Raw genomic sequence first — 12993 nt, 5'->3', positions numbered from 1 at the left:
CTAAATACCAAACTAAGGTTTGAAAAACACTAGCAGGCCCAGAGGCTTAGAAACTTAAGTGTTTTACAAAGCCATTTATATGGATTTCAAGGTAATTTTCCTACTTCTAACGCAATTCTCCTGCACAAAACAATCTTAACAACTATAAAGCAACAAGAAATTGTAGCTATCAATCTTAATTTTTGGGTTTAATCCTGCACTTTATCACCCATCTTAGTTACACTTGTAACATATTGATTAGAAGCACAAGGCCAGAATTACTCAAGAACCCAGACATGTAAATTGTAAATTTGGACACGTATCAGCCCCAGACAATTTACACTTCTCAGACTTGTAGAATTCAATATAAGGATACTAGGCTTGACTAGGTAAGGTTTCTACTAAGCACCCTTAAGCAGTTAAATGCAACAAAGTCATAGACGAACAACCTTTTCTTCATGCAGATTGAGTCATTAGGAGTTATTGGCTCGGATCCAGATCATTCTAGTCCTTATGAAACCCGATGTAACTGATCTGGGAGGTGATAAATTATATTAAACGACCAAATTTCATTCAGGGCTGGCGTCATACCTGCAGATTGAATCGTTACGAGTGGTAAGCTTAGACCTGTAATTGCAAGAATATAGCACTATTCAAGTTCTTCAGTGATCCTGGACGGGGCAGGTTAACTAGACCACCAGCTTTCTCTCAGTGAAGGAGTCACATCTGCAGATTAAGCAATTATGTGCAGTATGCTCAGACCCATGACACATGGTCAGTTTAAAGGGGGAGGGGATTACCTGAGTAAAATAAAAGCAAGTGCTTGACCTGGCATCTGAAGGGCTGAAACCATTGGGGGATGTGTTTTGGAGGCGCTTAAGCCCCAATGAGGGTCAAAGGGGGTAAAGCAACTTGCTGCTGCAAAAAAAGTCTCTGGAGCCCTCAGATCCGCAATTATCCGGTCATTTGCAGACAAATGACATCCCTGAAAATACTAACCTCCTCTCGGTGCAAGCATCGCAGCTGCAGATTGAGCCATTAGGAGTGGTTGGCTCGGATCCAGACTTAATGCTGACGTCTGGCAAAAAAAGCTCACTGTCCTGATCCTGAAAAATGACCCAAATTCAGCATTAGTCCTTGTGGTATTTGCAAGATTTTTAAGGCTTTTTTCCCATGCTAACTAAATCTGGAGCATACTTCATTGAGAAACATGTTTTGGCATACTTCATTGAGAAACATGTTTTGGCATACTTCATTGAGAAACATGTTTTGGCATACTTCATTGAGAAACATGTTTTGGCATACTTCATTGAGAAACATGTTTTGGCATACGTTATTGAGAAACATGTTTTGGCATACTTCATTGAGAAACAGGTTTTGGCATACTTCATTGAGAAACATGTTTTGGCTTTTATGCATACTCTATACAGGATGGGAGCTGGCTTTGTTAAGATCTTGTTTGTTTTACAGCTTTTTATTATTTTTTTTTAATTATGGAAACACTGTTTACAGAATAGGGAAAATTTTGTGAATATTGGGGAAAATGGACACTTGTAGAAACAACCTTTAAACAGTAAAATAAGGCTGTTTCAGGGACATTCTGCGATCAAACCTTTAACCTTAATTTAGGAAATTTTATCACAAAATCTTCAAAAAAGGCTCAGGAAATTCCAGGTGTAACTTGTCAAGACAGGGAGTTAAGAATTTTGCATGATTTAAAAAGGATTTTCTAGTTGAAAAAGATTCAGATATTGGATGGATCAAATGATCTGACCCACCCATATCCAATCCTCAATGCCCAACCCACTTACCAGGAATTGTTCAAGTGTAGGTTTCTTGTCGATCTCCTGATCCGCAGCTTTCCGACATGATGGACATACCCACAGGGGAGGGAACTGCAGACATGAGCCCTGAAATAGTGTTATCATTATGAAAAGATTGCAAATACATGCTAATTATATAGATATAATTAGGAAAATCTTATATGCCCTATAAATGTATATGTGACAATTTCAACAAAAATAGGATCTGTTCAGAAAAGTTACATTTTTATTTTCTGTTAGGGATTTGGCATTCATAGTCATTTAAAAATGAATTTAAAGTTCTCCTTGTAAAAAAATTTCCACCATAGACATTATTTTCAATCCTATTCCATCAACTGATAATTCATTGATTTTCTTGGTGACCTGGCTTCATTCAAAGTTCAGAATATTTAAAAGGAATTATAAGAATCTGAGCATACAGTATTAGTTAAAGTTCAGTAAAAAAAAGTAGCTCTTATCTTTTCCATTGCAATAGAAACTCATCATTCTACCTCATACAGACATGCATCCTTTAAATCAGCACATAATACATAAACTTTAAAACAGAGTTGGTCCTCACAAACCTTGCTATGCCCCTGTCTTTCAATGCATACCTGAGATAATGGGTTGTTTTCTGGTGACTGCCTTTCTGCTGTTTCTGTAAAGAAAGAAATGAAACAATAGGTTTTAACAGCTGATAATGCCCTTTCTGACCTAGCACCCTGTCCTTTTCAAATCATGGCTGAGGCAATGAGACCAAATAACACATTATTCTTTATAAAACAATAAAACAAAAAGAGCACCTACCAGCCCTAATGGCGTCAGCCTCTGGCGGGTCAACCCGTTCACAGTTACACAAAAGGCATCGTTCCCGATCAAGGAATGGATTGGTGCCACGGGGAAACGACAACATTTTGAGCGCAGTCTCATCATCTGCATCCATCAGCTTTTCTAGCTTCTTCAGGGTCTGAAAAAGACAAATAAACATTCAATTTTAGGCTGTATGTTCAGGTGATATTAGGTTATATTCAGTTTGGCTGTGACCTTAGCAGCTGCTTAAAATAGAACCATGCTCTAACTATGCCGATACTGCTTCATGAACATCAAACCAGCCTGTACTGGTGCTCATTTTGATGGAGAACCCAGTTTAACCCTAGAAGGACTTGCACTTAGGGTCTCTTTGGTGAGAGGGAAAAACATATATCATAAGATCAATTATAATTTTGGCCTTTCAAAGCTTGAATCAAAGATATCTTGAGTGAGAGGCAAACACCTCTATTAATAGATTACCTTAACCTTTGGCGACTCCAAGCTTAAACCAAAAATTTATAATTTACAATGTACATGTACAACGAGTTCATCTTTAGGCAACTATGAATTAATTGCTCAATTTTCATCCCCGCTAGCCCCCTATTTTTTCGGCCGCCCCTTAAATTTTAACTCAAATAACAATGTTGAACTCGGGTCTGTATTTGCGAATCCGTCCGGTACTGTCCTGGAACATCTAGCAATTAATTTATATTGGTCTTAAAACCATGAATGGTTTGAAACCAAACTATTAACTTAATGGGCTTTAAATAACTAAAGATGCTCAAAAACTGATCATCAAAAAGCCTTTCAGAACAAAAACAATGTAAGTGTATGCATTCTTAGAACACTGCAATCATTTAAATACACAAATGAACCAGATCTTTCTTTCATGGCTGGTTTCCAGACTAGAAGCAGGTATGTATCAAGAGGGAGTTCTAATAGTGCAATGGCATGTTGCCACAAGTATTCCCTTGCCTGGTTTGTAGAAGCTGAACATATGGATACCACCTACTGAACAAATGATGCAACAAAGGAACAATCAGAACTATCAGGAAATATATCTCACGAAATTAATTCCCTCTCCATTCTCCTATCATGTTTCACTGATGTTTTTTGCGATTATATTTCTGCAAAGTCATACAAACGCAGCCAGCTCTGCGAACATTAAAGGGAAATATCACTGTAGATTGTTGTACACATAATAATAATTGTGTAGAAGTTCCATGATCGTAATTGTTGCACATTTCATAAGACCCTGATAAAATTTATTTGTAGATAAATTGGTTTAAGTTATTGCCAATTAGAAGTCGTGTCCTTTGGTGAAGAAGAATATATGTTTAAATCGATCCAGGGCTTCTAAAAAATTTAAAATCTCGGTCTGGGCAAATCGACCCAACCCCACCCTTTTTCCCCCTGAAAACTACTTAAATTGTAAACAATTTTTCTAAAGTTTTCTTGGTGATCTACATGTACAACATGTTTGGACTGATTACAATCATCTAACAATTAACAGATATCGAGTGATCATCATAGCAGAATAAAGCAGCTGGTCAGTTGGTCTGATGGTTACCTTGACATGTTTATGCGGGTATTTGGGGATGTGTGCATGACACAAAGGGTTTATGCAATTTACAGTTTCTACATTTTTTACTGACAAAACCGTTTTGGACCAAAATCATAGTTTATTTATTTTTAAAAACCAAACCAATTTTCAAGCCATTTTCTGTCACTGAAATCGGTCCAGCTTGGTCAAAATCAATCAAGACAAGCCAATTGTCAATTTTAGAAGCCCTGAATGGATAATGAGGCGAGGTGAAATACAGGTTTTCCATGAGACTGTTGCAATTCCTGGTAACAAAGTATATAATGCTTCTGATGCCAAGTTTCTACTGATAATTATTTTTTTCTGAAAATTATACTCTTTTTCTTTCAGAAAACCAATTATATAAGGTCATTAATAAACAACAAAAATTATGAATGAAAGAAATAGTTCATTATCATTTGGTGTCAGCATAATGAGGTATCTTCTTCTTTCAGAAAATCAATTATTTAAGGTCATTAATAATCAACAAAATATATGAATAGAAGAAATATTTCATTCATATAAATGCACAATATCTTTATTGTAGAATGAATTCAAAAGATGCCATTTCAACACAAAAAAAGCCAATCTTATATATAAATAATTGAGAAAAAAAATCCTATATGAAATTGAGCTCAAATTCAAACTTTTGATGATGAAAGAACCATTTTGTTTACATTATACAACGGAATTTATGTTTACAATGTTTGACCCAATAAAACGTTAACAAATCCTTCTAGTTTAAATATCAGTACAACACATGTCTCTTTATTAGCAATGGACAGACCGAGTGCCTGTCCAAAGCCTTCACAATTCAATATAATATCTTGCCTGATTCAAAATTCTGCCTATGCAGCTAAATATCTCGGAACATATCACAAAGTTCTGCAAATGTGCATTACATCTTTTATTAGAATAGCTAATATAACACCAGTATACCTGTACCTGCATACAATATAAGTCCATCATACTGAAACCCCGGTCACAAGCAGAAATGAAATATAATATTATTAAATTATATTATCTTTTAAAACAAGTTCCAGTAAATATTATTAATGTTACTGGATGTAAACAGTGAGCAAAATAGTACAGCTAATCCAGTCAGCATAAAAAAACGAAAATCAAGACCAAGTCTCAGTTATCAGCTCACAAGATCTTTGCATGCCTCTTTCTGTAGCCTGGCTACTGCACCTCAGCATGTTTTTGCATTCCATATGCTCAACAGGAATGCTTCTATTTACCATAACCATTGCTTATCCGTCTTCTGAAAGGATTTCTTAACATGTTTCTATCAGAACTCCTAATAGGTTTCTACTGATCTGTGCCCCCCCCCCCCACCCCCAGACATCCCAAACCGAACCCCTCTCAAATACAACACGCACATTGGGCCTTGAGTATTGGAATTTCTTTAGGCCAAGAAAATATTTCAAAAGCCTTTGGTTTTTTGGACCATTCTCGCCATTTTCAGAAAAAATGAAAATTCCTGTTTTTGCATAGAAATGTACAAAAATGCTTTAGATATTTTTGTTTCTTTAAGAATACATCCACCCTTTCACACAAAAATAGTTTAGGGTTCAATTGTTTTATTAAGAAAGTAAATTGGGCAATTTCTTTTAACAATTGGAACAAAAGAAATATTTTTTATTATTTGAATCAAACTTTTACCCCAAGCTGGTTAGGAAAAAAACACTGGATTCAAGACCATTCTTTGGATTCAAGACCATTCTTTAAGTGCCATTAATTATTATGATATTATGTTAAAACCTTTTTGGCTTTCCTCAATCAGCTTTGAAAATATTCTTTATTGATCATAATGGTAAATTAAAAAGAACATTACCGTTGGTTTATTTTTAATGTATGTCTACATTTGAATGAAAAGTTCTATACAACTAATTAAGTATTCATTTACAATGAAATAATATCCCAAAGGCTTTTACTGAGTGAACGCCAATTAAGTTTCAACAATTTTGCAATCTGTGACACTTAATGTTAATAAACTGCGGTGGCATTTTATATATCAATGTGACTGTCAATTTAAAATGTTGGAAGTTTCAAGTTTTGATAATATTATAGCCAATATTAAAATGCAATTTTTGCATTCTAACATCCACAATAACAATATCAGGGCTATAACAATACAATCACTTTACGGTACTTGAAAATAAACCTGCTTAAATGGCTCAAGTAAAGATATATATACACTGCACTCTGTGTACAATACACTGCTCTTTATGTTTGTTTTTATACATTCATAATAAATAACATCAAAAATAATTCGTAACTTTTAAAAATAATAACCATATAGGTAAAAAATATGTTGTTTATTTGGAGAAAGGAAAAGCATGTAAAGGTATAATCCTTTCATTTTTTGCAATGTCTCTTGGTCAGAAAATGATGTTGTTTCTTTAGCTCTAAGAAAAAAATATTATTGGTACAATCCATTCCATTTTTTGCAACCTCTCTTGGTCAGACATAGGCAAGTCTAGATCCAATACCCTGGCACTATGCCACATGAGGAATATTCCAGAGTAAAGCCACCAGTAAGCTTAATCCTACAATAAGTTCAACACTCCAAATCCTCCACTAATCAAGTCTGCAATTAATTAGCACAGCAGTGTACCTCTTCTTACAAATTATGTATGGAAAAAATGCTCTGCTTTTTTCTAGCAATGCATAATCTGATTTTTAAGAGTTAAACTGTATTGTGTGGAATAAAAAATGCTAGATTTTCAATAATTACATTGCATGGAAACAATATTACTAGTTGTTCAGGTTATTTTCCTAAAATTTTTCACTTTATTCAAAAATAAAATCACATAGTACTGCAAAAAAAATTGTTTAGCATAAACTTAAAATTACTGTGTAAAGTAGGTATGGATATATCAAACTGTCTTCTAAAAAAGCGATTTTGAATTGACAGAGGTATTTCCACAGCAAAACAAATTTGGCCGTACAAATGCTTTTTCGACTGGATTCTTCTGATTTTATTGAAAAAGTAAGCTTCAATTTGGATTTTTCTAACTTAACTCACTAACCGCCAACAAATACAATTATTACCTCAGAAATAAAAGAGAGTAATCAACGGGTGGCAGAAGGTGGAATTGAGTTACCCAAAAAAAGCAATCCTAAGCTAGCTCATCACACCTACACACCAAGTTTCATCACTATCCATCAATGCTAACTTAAGTTATTGGGCCTAAACCAATGTCTGACATCTGCCCAACCAACATCATCCTCATTCTAATTTATCCTGGTTAAAAATTGCTACACTAACTTCATAATTTACATAATACAGGTCTTTGGCAAACAAAAATATGAACAGATATCAGAAATCAATTGCAATGGGGATTGATTGCCACTTGAAAACATACGGCAACTTCTACATTTCTTAGAAACAGCATCTCAGTTTCGCTCCTTGAGAATCGAAGAACAAATTAATTTTAAAATCAATTGAGGAAAACAATTAACTTCAGACACTATTATGATGTCTGGGATATTCTTAACGCAGAAAACCAAAATATCTAATGCAATTTACATACAGCATATAATCACTTCAAAACAAGCTTCATTTCGAGTTAACAACTACACATGGACCCTATATGGTGTACAGAGCCTGCCAACATTGACCCTATATGGTGTACAGAGCCTGCCAACATTGACCCTATATGGTGTACAGAGCCTGCCAATTTGGCAACTTTAACAGTCCTGGAGCTTGAAAATCCCATAAAAATAACTGTATAATACAAATAAGTCACTACTTGTATCTAATATTGTTTTACGCATTGGCAGGAGGGGCTGGTACCCCAAGATTATTTCGCTCCATTATTTTTCAAGCAATTTAAAAAAAAAAATTGTACTTTTACGAGACTTAAAACCCTTATGAACAACAGCAGTGAAAGCAGCTCCCACTGCTCATGATCATCTGTTGTAATTTAAAAGAAAAAGGGGCATAATTCATTAATTATTAAAGTCAGAGTTATGACCCTTGCTTCACATCTGTCATCATCGGGTCATGCATACATACATGTACAATGTATGTGAATATCTTGGTTTTTGTGTTAAGACCAAGTCTTTGTGCACAAAGATTCCAATAACAATGATAACAAAAGCCAGCACAATAATCAGTGATTGATGGGAATGCAATTTCCAGAAGTAACATGATAATTTCCAGAAAAAGCATGATTTTAAAGAAATGTTCAGAGATTCTCAGAATAACACATCTATTTAATACCATCTTCACAATACAGAATTACAACCTTTGCTGCAGAAATAAAACTCAAACAAGAGCTGTCACAGTATGTGACGAATGCCCCCGAATGTGACATTGACCTACGAACAAGGTCAGTACATGAAAAGTTGATCTTGCCTTTACGTGTCAAATACATATGGCAAGTTATTTTAAATTGCCTCTGAGCATAAAAAAATACCACCCATACTTGACAACCTACACTGTTATGTCCTTATATTCAGAATTCCCTTGTGAATAAACACTTAGTGTATCTTTCACCTTAGAGGTAGGGACATGGGTCTTGCACACGACACGTCGTCTTCGTATGTGGAACACATGTAGCAAGTTATTTTAAAATCTGTCCATACAAGAGAAAGTTACAGCCCGGACACGACAACCTATACCCTTTGTCCTTGTATGCAGCACTCCATTGTGAATAAACACTAAGTGTGACCTTGACCACTGAGGTAGGGACACGGGTCTTGCAGGTGACACGTCGTCTTGGTATGTGGAACACATGTGGCAAGCTATTTTAAAATCTGTCCATACAAGGGAAAGTTACAGCCCGGACACGACAACCTATACTCTATGTCCTTATATGCAGCACTCCATTGTGAATAAACACTATGTGTGACCTTGACCTTTGAGGCAGGGACACAGGTCTTGCACGCGACACGTCGTCTTGGTATGTGGTACACATGTGGCAAGTTATTTTAAAATCTGTCCATACAAGAGAACGTTACAGCCCGGACACGACAAACTATACTCTTATGTCCTTATATGCAGCACTCCATTGTGAATAAACACTAAGTGTGACCTTGACCTTTGAGGTAGGGACACGGGTTTTGCACGCGACACGTCGTCTTGGTATGTGGAACACATTTGGCAAGTTATTTTAAAATCTGTCCATACAAGGGAAAGTTACAGCCCGGACACGACAACCTATACTCTTTGTCCTTATATACAGCACTCCATTGTGAATAAACACTAAGTGTGACCTTGACCTTTGAGGTAGGGACACCGGTCTTGCAGGCGACACGTCGTCTTGGTATGTGGAACACATGTGGCAAGTTATTTTAAAATCTGTCCATACAAGGGAAAGTTACAGCCCGGACACGACAACCTATACTCTATGTCCTTATATGCAGCACTCCATTGTAAATAAACACTAAGTGTGACCTTGACCTTTGAGGTAGGGACACAGGTGTTGCACGCGACACATCGTCTTGGTATGTGGAACACATGTGGCAAGTTATTTTAAAATCTGTCCATACAAGAGAAAGTTAAAGCCCGGACACGACATCTTGTACTCTATGTCCTTATATGCAGCACTCCATTGTGAATAAACACTAAGTGTGACCTTGACCACTGAGGTAGGGACACGGGTCTTGCACGCGACACGTCGTCTTGGTATGTGGTACACATGTGGCAAGTTATTTTAAAATCTGTCCATACAAGAGAAAGTTACAGCCCGGACACGACAACCTATACTCTATGTCCTTATATGCAGCACTCCAATGTGAATAAACACTAAGTGTGACCTTGACCTTTGAGGTAGGGACACGGGTTTTGCACGCGACACGTCGTCTTGGTATGTGGAACACATTTGGCAAGTTATTTTAAAATCTGTCCATACAAGGGAAAGTTACAGCCTGGACACGACAACCTATACTCTATGTCCTTATATACAGCACTCCATTGTGAATAAACACTAAGTGTGACCTTGACCTTTGAGGTAGGGACACGGGTCTTGCAGGCGACACGTCGTCTTGGTATGTGGAACACATGTGGCAAGTTATTTTAAAATCTGTCCATACAAGGGAAAGTTACAGAGCCGGACGGACGGACAGATGGATGGAAGGTGCAATTTTAATATGCCCACTTTTGGGGGCATAAAAAGCATAGGTAGATTCAATTATCAAACATTTGTTGCGGCAGTATAACAAAACAACTGATTCTTTTTTGTCACTGGCGTAAATCTGCTCTTGCACATCACAGCTTATCAGGACCATACATACAATAGCTAGCACACTACAGCAAGTGGATATGACATGGCCGGGGTTGGTTGAAGCCTTAAACCTCTTCAAAGGCATCTCTTCAAGCTAAGTTCTATTGAGTCCAAAGGAAAACAGTAAGATTGTAAAATCTTAGTTCCTGTACCATCGAAAGCATCAGGTCCTTAGTAAATTCGCAGAAAAAATTCTTTGGTTTTATCAGAAGACACCAAGGGCACAATCCTAGACCATCAGGCTTCTTCTTTTCCAGGCCCATATAAGTGATCTTCATGAGTATATCAACGGATACCAACCTAAATTTGCTGTTAAGTTCAGCCAACAGTCCAACAACATGCTAAACTCCTACTTCTACGAGAGCTAGAAACAGGGTACGCAAAATTCCATCCAGAAGTGTTACGGTCGCGGTATCACCAAAAACCTCAGTTTCATTATCAATGATCGGAGGTGGACAAAGCTTGTCAACAACACAATTGCAAGGGACAACAGAAATCTAAGATTTATCCAAAGCAATCTTGGAATCTGCACATTTTTACTCTGTGAAAAGCATAGTGCACTGACCCATCGACCATTTTTTGACGTATTCCAGGATCATTCAGAAAAATCATTACTTTTATTTTAATCATTACTTTTATTTTTTGCCAGCAAAAAATAAAAGTTTTGGGTGATGCAAAATGACCACCCACTAACCATTTCAGCCTAACAAAATTCTAACTTTGTCTTCTACACAATATGATGAGCTGTCAAATAAGGCTAGTTTGTTTGTGTTCATAACCAGTCATTGAAATTTTAAAGACACTAAAACATAATTAATACTATGCTCGTTTTCTGTTCATTTTGTTAATATACACCATTCATGCAAAAATAAATTAAGTTGGACCAGACTGAGTTTGTCTACTGGAGTTAGTGTCCAAAGCTGAAATTTTAGCTGGGCCTAAATTACCTTAATTCCATAATTTGATGATTCAACTAGTCCAACTTGTTGAATTAGAAGCCGGGGCAAAATTTAGCTGAGTACCTTAGAATATCATGTGATGCGGTGAATAATCCTTGTTCCATCATGGTAAATCTTATCAGATTTTAATTATATACTTGTTGTTTATTAGCTAACTTCTCCATGATCAAAGCAGTTATGGGTCAATGTTCTTCAGGACATTACGCAGACAGAAAATAACACAATAACCAGGTGCCACTGAAAATCTAGAGGAGTGATCAATTAAATAACAAACGCGAAAGTGGTTTGAGTCACTTAACATGCCTAAACTGCAAGTTAAATGTAAACTATTGGAAAGAAAGTGATTAAGACAATTGTAACGCATCAGGTTTATGTCGTCCCTAGTCCATATAAACAGCAGCTTCAGAGTCTTTGACGATTTTTTATTTGGCGACTCTACATGTCCATAACCCACTTGTTGTTTTCCTAGCCAAGAATGACAGATCCCAGCGCTAAATATATTGAGCAGAAAGATAAAGGGCACCTGCTAGATGGTATCAAAATGGCGATGCTTTATTGACAGAAGTCGATCTAAATTAAACTAATTATTTGTGTTTCATAAAACACTTAAGTGCAATAAGTAAAAGGTATTGGCTAAAATAATGTAACTTTTGTGTTTTAATTTAACAGTGAAGGGTTAAGTATTGTGGAGTAATAGTTGAAGAATATATTTTACATTGGTACTGCTCAGTTTACTTGTGGCGTTTAGGGAACAAAATGAATATCCAAATGTTAAAAAAGTTCTCTAAACGCACATTATTGTGGCTATGTCGTCCCATGCACCAACTTGAGGTCCTAGATTTTATATCCAAGTCATACATCAAATTACATATGACAGTGCCAAGATAACGACCGACTTTGCCAAACAATTATCATATTTGACATTTGGAGTACCTAGCATTTATTTTGAAAAGCATTTCGATGGAACCGAATTGGCAAGACATGTCAACAACTGCAATGTCAATGAGTCAGTCAGTGCTAATTGTGTATTAAAAAAGTAAATCAGACAAATATACAAAACCAATACATTGCAATGATAAGAAAATGCATTAGCCTTGGTTTTACCTCAGAGTTCAGCTCAGAATGTACCGAAGTGGGAGTTTCTGAGTTCACTGAAGTTTTGCTTGGGCTGATCGCCGAAGCGGCCTTAGAGACAGCAGGTTTTTTCACCTTTTTGCGCTTAGATTTTTTGCTTTCTGCCCCACTCATGGTTAAAGCATATACTACAAGGGTATTCTGTGGTATCTGATTTTCATTTACAAGGACAAGCCTTTAGATTTCAGCCTGCAAAGATTGTATACTATGTCTCCAGATACAAGTCAAATCCAATATGGCGATCGGGGCAACAATATCCTTCCCATAATTCATTGCATGGCAGGTGCGTGGTTTATTATGCGGCTTCATTAACGCGGATTCTGTAACTTAATTTGTAAAATGCGGTTTCGAAAGATAATATATAATGAATAGTTCCTTCCCCTGTCACTGTGTTATTTAAGTCTATAGAAGGCATGGAACCAGACAAATTGGTTTACACTATGATATAACTGAGCGTCCATGATTTTACTTTAGAGGAGATACAATTTGAG

The 12993-nt window shown here is 36.4% G+C and overlaps 1 protein-coding gene across 4 annotated transcripts in view; it reads right to left on the bottom strand.

The window, feature by feature from the left end:
- LOC128211687 (protein FAM193A-like) overlaps positions 1-12756 on the bottom strand; it is a 28706-nt gene extending 15950 nt beyond the window's left edge. For 3 of the 4 annotated variants that reach the window (XM_052916701.1, XM_052916704.1, XM_052916702.1), the window contains exons 1-5: positions 12473-12756; positions 2589-2748; positions 2396-2439; positions 1791-1889; positions 979-1085 (exon numbers count right to left, since the gene is read on the bottom strand). In XM_052916701.1, coding sequence (XP_052772661.1) covers positions 979-1085; positions 1791-1889; positions 2396-2439; positions 2589-2748; positions 12473-12616 — 554 coding nt within the window. In that variant the 5' untranslated portion in view covers positions 12617-12756. Of the gene's footprint in view, positions 1-978; positions 1086-1790; positions 1890-2395; positions 2440-2588; positions 2749-5118; positions 5277-12472 lie in introns of those variants that run through there. The other variant, XM_052916703.1, reaches the window with a different exon arrangement.
- Positions 12757-12993: the final 237 nt, after the last annotated feature.

Source organism: Mya arenaria, chromosome 12 (genome assembly GCF_026914265.1).
Source record: "Mya arenaria isolate MELC-2E11 chromosome 12, ASM2691426v1".
Taxonomy (NCBI): Eukaryota; Metazoa; Mollusca; class Bivalvia; order Myida; family Myidae; genus Mya; species Mya arenaria.
This window is presented reverse-complemented; position numbering and strand designations above follow the sequence as displayed.